The sequence below is a fragment of the Epinephelus fuscoguttatus genome, linkage group LG11, assembly GCF_011397635.1.
Source record: "Epinephelus fuscoguttatus linkage group LG11, E.fuscoguttatus.final_Chr_v1".
Taxonomy (NCBI): domain Eukaryota; kingdom Metazoa; phylum Chordata; class Actinopteri; order Perciformes; family Serranidae; genus Epinephelus; species Epinephelus fuscoguttatus.
Window position 1 is genome coordinate 3338356 of NC_064762.1, and position 10169 is coordinate 3348524.

General features: G+C 41.4%; 1 protein-coding gene across 1 annotated transcript in view; it reads left to right on the plus strand.

Annotated features, from left to right (window-relative positions):
- The window catches only part of LOC125897554 (MAM domain-containing glycosylphosphatidylinositol anchor protein 2-like), a 178938-nt gene extending 170909 nt beyond the window's left edge, over positions 1–8029 (plus strand). Inside the window, exons 5-7 of the mRNA XM_049590959.1 lie at positions 2151–2203; positions 7430–7582; positions 7824–8029. Of these exons, the coding sequence (XP_049446916.1) occupies positions 2151–2203; positions 7430–7582; positions 7824–8029 (412 nt within the window). The remainder of the gene's footprint in view (positions 1–2150; positions 2204–7429; positions 7583–7823) is intronic.
- Positions 8030–10169: the final 2140 nt, after the last annotated feature.

A 10169-nucleotide genomic window follows, 5' to 3' on the forward strand; every position in this document is an offset into this window, starting at 1 on the left:
TCCCCCCCACCCCCACCCCCACCAGCTCACTACAAAGAAAGGATAAATAGGCTGATAGAGAACAGAGGATGTGAAACAACCATAATATGCTTTTTAAGGCAAAACATGTGTTCATCAGGAGCTAAATTTGCTGAAGCTCTTTCAGGCAGTGCTCTCTCGTATTAAGAGATGCTCTCATGACCAGTGGCACCCTCCTGTGTGTAACCAAAGGAAGACAAAAAAGAATCCATCAATCCAGCATTTCAGATGGAAAGAGCAGAGCAGGTTTAGAATGTATTAACATTATCAGACTGTTATGACGCAGTGCTCTCTCGCCATGAGAGGTTGTTTGTATCACAGTGTTTGTGTGTAATAGGGTTGGGCGATATGTTAAAAATTTCCAACCAGCCACCATCAGCCCATCAACCGGCGGTTGCCGATATGTTCGGCAGTTGTGTGTGTGGCGGACAAAAAGGGGGGTGCATTCATGTGATGTCGGAAAAAATCGAAAAATGACTTTCAGAATGGGATAATTCACATTAACGCCACCTCATGTCAGAAAAACAACTCCGCAACTCGGATCTCCCGACGCCACATGAATGCAGCAAAAAAATGCAGCGTGCTTTGTGAGCCCACTCATGTCCAACATGGCACGGAAATATCTGTGCATACCGGCAACAAGCACGCCATCAGAGAGGGTGTTTGGCACGGCTGGTAACATTGTTAACCATATGCGCATATGAATTCACGTTACGGCCGGGGTCCACCGGCTGCAAACGTAAGCATCACGTCAAGCGTCTTGTTTACCGTTTGCTGAGCCATGATAGTTATTACATATATTTGAGTTATCTACAAGTTTACTGTACTGTTTGTCATCTCATGTAGTTTTTATCTGCTGGAGGGGCACGAAGGGCCGCGTCGCGCAACAAAAATAGACCCGCACCCTAAAATAGAGAGTTGTCGCGCCGCACCCGTTGCAGCCACTGTAATTGATTAACGGGGGGGCGAGCTGCTACGGGACTCGCGCTGCAGACGTGTCGCGCCACTCCTGTAAAATACCACTGAATTGTAAAGGAAATGTCTTAATTCTTCAATTGTTGGGGTTGCTGGCAAAATAAATAAATAAAAATAATATATTACGTTAAAACATTATTATTATATGATAATATATATAAATATCATTAAAAATTAGAAAAAAAAATCAAGCATTTTTACTGTCTGTACTGTACTACTCTCAGATGTGTACAGATTTTTTTTTATATTTTTAAACATCATAAAAGAAGTTTGGGAACTTTACAAACTCTAATAGTTTACGAATTATGTGACAAAACGGGGTGAGCAAGTACACCATTATCTTAATCCGTATCTGTACCCATGGTGGGCGGGGTTTGGGTGGATGTGGGTGGGGTTTAAATCTGAAGTGGGTGGGCCATAATTAGAAGTTGACACCTTATGCCTGACATTAATATGGGGTGATCAGAAGTTGCTTTATTTATCATTTATTAGAAAAGTATTTACAGAACAATCTCAGAATTAGGCTTCAGATCATGTTTGATTATGAGAGACTGAACACAACTGCCCAATCTTCACCCAGCCTTCATCATGAATACAGATAGTGACACATTTTACCTGTATTATACTCATAAAAAGTACATAATTTGATGCTTGTTTCACCTGATGGTTTGGGCTCAACCCAAGTGTTTAAATACATTGCATGTTTAAATACTCATATATATATATTCATATCATATATATATTCACTGAACAAAAATGTTAGCGCAACACTTTTGTTTTTTGCTCCTATTTTTCACAGGTTTAAGTTCAATACTTTTTTATTTGCAAAAAAAAAAAAAAAAGCATACTTATTTCTCTCAGATCTTGGTCGCATTTGTGATAGAATATGTGTTAGTGAGCACTTCTCCTTCTCCAACATAACCCATCCAGCTGACAGGTGTAGCAAATCAACATGCTGATTAAACAGCATCGTTACACGCAGGTGTGTCTTGGGATGGTCACAGTTAAAGGTCACACTGAAATGTGCAGTCAGATCTGGAAAACAGACCTTAATTTGAATTTCACAGGACTAACGCTACGGAAATGCTTTTTTTTTGGGTCACAGATACCCAAAAAATCAGTCAGTACCTGATGTAACTTTCATTTGCCTCATGCAGTGCGACACATCTCCTCCTCATAGAGCTGATCAGGTTGTTGATTGTGGAATGTTGTATGTTGGCCCACTCCTCTTCAATGGCTGTGCAGAGTTGCTGGATATTGGCAGGAATTGGAACACTCTGTCGTCCACACCAGTGCAGAGCATCCCAAACATACATGACATGTCTGCACTTCATGCAGGCCATGCAACAATTGAGATGTTTTCAGCCTCCAGGAATTGTGCACAGATCCTTGCAACATGAGGCTATTAACAAATTTGCAACCACAATAAGTCTTAAAAATAAAATAAGTCTTTTGTGCAAATTAAAAAAGGGTTCAATCTTCAATTTAAACCAGTGAAAAATGGGAGCATCAACAAGTGTTAAATTTTTGTTGAGTGTATCTGTGTTTTCCTGTGATCACTTGGTGAAACATCATTGCTACTAATGTGAGGAGTCAAAAACAGTAATCAGGGAATTTAGACAGTGTTTTAACATAGCCTTTTATTTATATTAATATAAAGGTAAAGGTAAAAGGTAAAATTTATATTATTCTTTCTCTAATGTCATATAATACAGTACCTTACATGTACTTTAAGGCCTTAAATAGGCACTACATCTTGGTAAATGGTAGGGGTGGGAATCACCAGAGGCTCCACGATACAATTTTATCGCAGTAATTAAGTTACAACACAATAGTACTGCGATTTTAAACATTTTGGGAAATGCTAAGTAATGCGACATATATTGCAATATACATTATGATTTATTTCCTTTTTTTAACTGCAAATTATGTCCCTAAAGGCTCAGACACACCAAACCAACATCAAAGAAATAGCAGCGACAAAAGCCAACTGTTGTGTTGCCTCACATTGCCAGTGTCTCAGCCAGAAAGTTGCACATGAACACAGAAAGTAACTCTCCACACCAGCAGACAGCGGTGGGTCTGTAATAGTCATTCAAAAAGGGAAACCAGAAGACTGTCATGATGCTAGTTAGCTAGTTAGCTTATTAACAACACAATCAAGTTGAAAGAACAAAACATATTTACACTGCGCCAGTGAACAATACCACAAACCACCAGGAAATGTTTCTGCTAAAGAGCTCAGTGGCAAAGTTTCTTTTGGTCTCACTCCCTCTTGACTTTAGCTTGTTGTTTACTTTCCTCACTTCCGTTTCTCTTCTTATGCACTGCACTGAACTGCCATTCAGAGTGTTTTAATTCACGAACAGGTTCCGCCGTCTCTGACAGCGATTCAACATGCTGTATTGGCTGAAAAAAGTTGACAATGGCTCATGGTGCATGCGCACCAAAAAGACTAGAGGGACATGTGTTCACTGACGGCCCAACATTGACCAACGGCCGACTGTCAGCTTGGTGTGTCAGGGCCCTTATAGGTAAACTTTATTTGATTCTATTTTATCTAATAAGATAAAGTTTGCGGTCTGTCTCACACTGAAATCATTTTCATTGCAGTTAACATGTATGTAGAGACCAAAAAAAAGCAATTGATTTTATTATTCTAGTGAGTTACCAAAAGTTTAATTTTTATTTGCAGTTATTTATATAATGGAAAAAAATCAGTACTTGTCATCGCTTTATCGAAAATATATGAAATATGAATAAACAAAATAATATAGATATAATAGATAAAATATTGCCACGCAAACATTGTGATACTTTGCTGTCCATTTTTCGCTTAGCCCTTGTAAATGTTGACCTCATAAACCTGTTCTGACAATGAGTAAGAAGTGCAGTATAATGAGTTAGCTGCAGTAGCTAATTGAAGAATCAAAACAACATCTTGTTACCAAGGTGACATATTCCAACATGAGACATCTTAATAATAGTGTTGCTGGAATACTAACACCACCCCTCGTTGATAAAGCTACAGGACGGTTAAAGCTGTACTCGTTAACCTTACAGTCTGAATAACAGCAGCTCCACCAACCCAGTTTCACAGAGTTACATGCACAATGAGTAATTGCACACAGACAAAGATTGGCTTCTCTTCACAGTCAGTTCCCTCTATTGTGGATTTTCTTTACAATTTGGAAATTGAGAAACTTTTCCTCTAAAAAGGATCTTGCGCCGTCAACAAAGAGCTGATTGAGATTGCTCTGTTACTGGTGAGGGAATTGTAGTGTTTGAATTGATTGAGCTGAATGTGATTTGTATGTTGAACTGGGCGGAGAGAGAGAGAGAATGGAAATGTACAAGAAAAGAGAAAAAGACACACGAGAGAGGAAAAGAGGCTTAAGAAACAGAGAGAGAAAAAGGAAGTGAAATTGATGTTTGGCCAAATGGAGAAAGATGGCCGGGGACTAATGGAGTGGGTGAAAGATGCTGAAGAAGCCGTGCAACTGGGCCTCATCAGACACTCTTCCCTTCTCCATCTTGCTCTCCATACCTCCTTCCCTCGCTCCTTCATCTTGCCCTCTATTAAAGCTTTAATTGGGTCTGAACATTTGAGCGCAACCCGAACCCACAGATTAGCTTTGTGACAGTCCATCCCCAAATAAATCCTGACTAAACTCCTAGTAATTTGCTCATATAAATGGCTAATAACATTATTTTCACCACTATGTCTGAACTTGCCTGAAACATACTCAGACAATCGAGTTACAAATTCATAACTGAACCAAAATCGAGCCTACGGGGGTGAAGTTGAGTCCATTAAAGTGCAGCCGGGCCTCCATTTTGGCCAGGCAGATTTATGAATTAAGTTTGTCTCTATACCATCCTCCCTCCATTATTCTTCATTCCAGCTTCATTCCCTCGCACCTTTTTTCCATCTACCAAATGTTTTTTATATTCCCACTGATACTGTAGAAATGCAGAGGTGGCATTTCAAACTCTGTACTGAGAACCGCCTCATAATTAAGTGATGCCCAGAGCTGTGCTTTTATTGTAGAAACTCTGTCCTTTCTGCTGTCTGTTACTTTCTCCTCCACCTCTCTCCATAATTTTCCCCACAAAGTGCCAGAGAATAACACAATTATCGGAGGTATAATGGAGCCATTTCTCATCCCCCGTCAGATCCCCGCCTCTTTAATGTAGTCGATATGTTTTGATGTTTGTGATGGAGTTTGATGTTTTCTTGCGGTGTGATGTTCTGTTTGAGCGTGTGGGCTAGCTGTTAAGGAGGTTACCATTCAAAGCCCAGTTAGCAACATACTGCTCATCACCCAGCGGAGCTCTTTGGTTCAGCTTCCTCACTCATTTTCACAGCCTCCATGTAGTCAGGAGAGTAGTTTTTCTGCTGCTAGCACGAAAAATGTTCTCATTTGCATCGTTACTACCAGTCTAAAGGGACAGTTCACCCCACATCAAATACACACATTTTTCCTCTTACCTTTCGTACCATTTATCAGTCTAGATTATTTTGGTGTGAGTTGCAGAGTGTTGGATGTCTGCCTTCTCTCCAGTATAATGGAACTAGATGGCACTCAGCTTGTGGTGCTCAAAGCGCCAAAAAATACATTTAAAAAACATCAGTGCCTCTTTCCAGAAATCATGACCTGGTTACTCAAGATAATCCACAGACCTTGTTGTGAGCAGTTTCATGCAGGAACTATTTTCTTTCTACCAAACTACACCCACCACACAGAAGTAAGGGTGCATCTACTGCTAGCTCACCTAGCACCACTGAGGTAGCTATAATTACAGCTCAGCCGAGGAGGACGATATAAATCTTTACATCTGGCACTGTCACAGGCACGAGCCTCTCATCCATGAGTAGATGCACACTTTCTCAATTTTTACATGTTAACAGCACTGGTTAACTTGTGTTTAGGGTGTAGACACAAATACAACCACTGTTTGTGGCACTATTTCTGGCAATGGGTCACTAAAACACCCACGTTTGGTGAGTAAAAAGCCACTGGACATGCAGCAATTACCTGCTAAAAAAAAACAACCATTATTCGTCTGTTGGTCTAAAACGGTGGTCTGCAGCTTGGCAGGCATCTTCCTTGAGGGACTGGGCTGAGTTCAATAGAAAGAAAATAGTTCCTGCATGAAACTGCTCACAACAAGGTCTGTGGATTATCTTGAGTAACCAGGTCATGATTTCTGGAAAGAGACATTGCTGTTGAGTTTTTAAGATGGTTTAGGTGTTTTGTGCACCACAAGCTGAGTGCCATCTAGTTCTGTTATATTGGAGAGAAGGCAGACATCCCTATGGCAGATGTCTCCAGCACCAAAACCATCTAGACTGATAAATAGGTCTACAGCTGAGAGGAAAAATGTTTATTTTTTATCTAGGGGCTCTGTCCCTTTGAGTTCATGAAGGTGGTTTTGATTCTAGGTTCCCAAAGACGATCATTTCCTCCCTTAAATATATAATTTAAAACATCAAAACAAAACTGAATGTTTTCTCCTGACAGCGACAATAAACTCCTCGGTAATTTCTTTGCCCTTTACCGACAGCCGTAAGACCCGTTCCCGAAGCTCCTGTGTACTTTAGCATTCAATCTTTCCATCAATATGGCCATCAATCCCCCTGTCCCATTCGCTTTAATGTGTTTGTCCTTTCCACTCCTTTCTCTGCCCCTTGCATTTTCCAAATAGATTTTCCTTCCAATCTGCCCCCCTCCCCTGCTGTGAGTAAAGCTTGCACTCTGAATACCGCAGACCTCATCTGCTGATATCTGCTCCAAAGCAGAGGAGGTGACAGAGAAAGAAAGGAAGAGGAGTGTGGGGGTCCATGGCTAATCTAATACAATTAAGTTACCCATGAGCCTCATTGGATATGAAAGACGTGAGTGATTGCCATGTTGTGTGGACTGCCGCAGCGTGCGTCTGACTCATGTTTTAATCTGCCGCCTCCCCCCTCCAACCCGACACCCACACACTGGAGGCAGCCCGATCAAAGGTTCATATCCTCATCACAGCCTTCTGGGCAGGGCACATGGTTGAATCAAACACACATTATAAGTGAGATAGCCGTTTCTGTGGAGGGAACCCCCTGCTGAGCCCATCCATATTTCTCTAGCTGAATGGTAAAATACTGCAGGGCCATTGACTAGAAAGTAATCCACACGTTGGTATTAAGCGAGTTGACACATCCATTTCCTTTAAAACCACCACCATTCTTTCCTATAGTGATTTTACAGCAGTATTCTGGAGCTCTGCTTCCTTTTCTTTTCATTTTGGACTTCATTAAAGCTGAATACATATTCATCTCTTTGACCTTTCTTTGGAGCAGTTTGGCCTTTGTCATCTCCGTCCCACTGCCTAGTTTTCTGCTGTTTTTGACTTGATTATGTTGATATTTTTGCACACATTTGCATACCAGTGTTGGTTTGGTCTGAGCTGCAGGGGGAAACGAAGATTTTGAAGCTGAAGAACCTGCGTCCTCAAGACTACGCCAACTACAGCTGCATCGCCTCTGTGAGAAATGTGTGGGATCCTGACCGCAGTGTTATCTTCAGACTCACCAATAAGACAGGTACTTAAGAGTGTTGACTTTACTGCATCGTTATTTTTTTAGGAAATTACACCCAAAATGTTGATATTATTCCAAGTAGACTGCAGAATGAGCAAATTCTGCGAAGGTGTCTTATTAAATGTAGGACAGACATGAAAACAGACAGATGAAGCGAACCGACATATTCAGTAACTGTCATACCTGCCAAAGTTGTCCATCTGCTGCCAATCTTTCTAAGACTCAGCGCGCTCTCCCTCCACAGCCTCCCCGTCCATCAAGCTGCTGGTGGAGGATCCTATCGTGGTGAATCCTGGCCAGACGGTATCCTTGGTGTGCATCACCACAGGTGGAGAGCCGCCCCCGATTCTCACCTGGGTCAGCAGCAATGACAGTCTGCCACAAAGGAGCGTGGTGAAGGGCGGCACGCTCACACTCCCGGCCATCACCTCAGACGATCCTGGATTCTAAAGCTGCGTGGCCAGCAACAACGTGGGGAACCCGGCAAAGAAGTCCACCACCATTGTGGTGCGAGGTGAGACGGCATGACTGCGTAATCCCCTATGGAATCCCAAATTGGGGCTGTCAAGTGATTTAAAAAAAATAATTGAATTAATTACATGCTCTGTGATTAATTAATCCAAATTAATGTGAAAGTTTTTAAAAAAACAGTTCAAATGAATTTTGGCAGATGTGTCGTAGAAAAGCTGCTGGATTTTGGACACAGTTGTCCCCCTGTCCTCTATCACCCAAACTGGTCTGCAGTCCATTGCAATCCATTTTGCCAGGAAGTTGGTTAGCTGGTCACAGGTAGACTTACTCAGTTTGCGTCTGATGAGGCTGGCTGATAGCGTTAGCATCAGAGGTTATAGAGTGCCGAAGTCACGCCCCTTCCGGTGAAGCTCATGGGACCTTAGATTGGAAAAAATATGAATGGCAGTGAATGAGAGAAATATTATCTTTTGTTCCCGTTTGAGTTGTGACATGAAATCCAAATATGTCATTAATGAATTTAAAACATAAATTTTAAGGTCAAGAAAGTCATACTTTGTGGTAAAACTGTTGAGATATAAGCTTTTGAAAAAACATAATTAGAAAAACTACACAGGAGGCAGTCACGTATGTGACGTCATAGCTTTCGCTCGCTTCCTGCAGCTTGGAGTGACTGCAACCTGCACAAAACACACAGACATCTTCAGTCATAAATCGATTAATCATAAAACAGTGGAATTTCAGCGGGGAGGCCAAGCTGCAGGAAGCGAGCGAAAGCTATGACGTCACATACGCGACCTCCACCTGTGTACTCTTGAGTCTTTCTAATTAAAAAGCTTATATCTCAACAGTTTTACCACTAAGTATGACTTTCTTGACCTTAAAATTTATGTTTTAAATTCATTAACAACATATTTAGATTTCATGTCACAACTCAAACGGGAACAAAAGATAATATTGCTCTCCCCATTCACTGCCATTCATATTTTTCCGATCTAAGGTCCCATGAGCTCTACCGGAAGGGGCGTGACTTCGGCACGCTATGCTAGCTCGGACCTCCAGGTTCGCTGCTCAGTGTTTTGCCTTAAGGTAATATTTCAGGTTTGAAGTTCTCCAATGGTATGAAAACTCCTTCCTGCAGAAATTGCAGAGAACAGTGCTCCTATCACTGGGCGAAATAAACTGCCCTGATTCTGGCAGCTGTGTCTCAGCCGGGATGTCTACAACGCCCAATCAGGTCCAGATTTGGCAACCATTAATGGGCCAGAACATGTTTTGGTGCTGGCCGCCGTTTTGTCCAGCTGCCGTGTCTCAGTCAGACTAGGCCCATGTCTGTTACAGCTAAATCTGGGCCACATTTGGCAAAAGTAAACGGGCCACAGCTGGCTCACATTTGGCACCATGGGGCCAGAACACAGCCGAGTCAGCCGACACTCTGCCGCAAATGGGCCGAGTCCAATGGCTGCGTGGGTTATGATACCTAGCTGGTTTGTTCAGCAAGATGATATTCACAAATAAATACCACTTTATGATTTTTGAAGCATACATGCTAACGTTAGGCTATAAATGAACTAAACTATAGATGCATTAATAATGTCACCACTATCACAAAGCTGTGAAGTAGTGTTCAGCGTAATGACAGACTCATTAAGCCACTTGTTAGCAACCGTCCTTCTCAAGACACATTCAGGCTTCAGAATTCATGAATGGTATATTTACTGACTTGTCGAATGTTGAAGAACAAAACATGGGAATCTCTTAAGCTTGTGTTTACTACAGACCCCATTTTAGGCATTTATCGAAACAAAAAAAATCCATAGACTTTGAGACAAAGGAGCTGGGAGAAATAATGATGAAATAAAAACGAACTCTAATGCACTATTATGAGAACTAGAACAATGAAATAACACTTCAGAATGTGTTGAGTTTTAATAATTTATCACAATTTTTCAGTCTCATAAGTTATTTTACACAATTTTTTCATGTTATTATTTAACAGTGTCTTGTTTATGAATGCTTTAGTTACTCAAAGTGCTGTCTATAGAGTGCAACAGGAATGAGTCCTAAAATCCAGAAATGAGGTAGCATTTTAGCCAGGCTAACATTAGCTCTTGCTGGC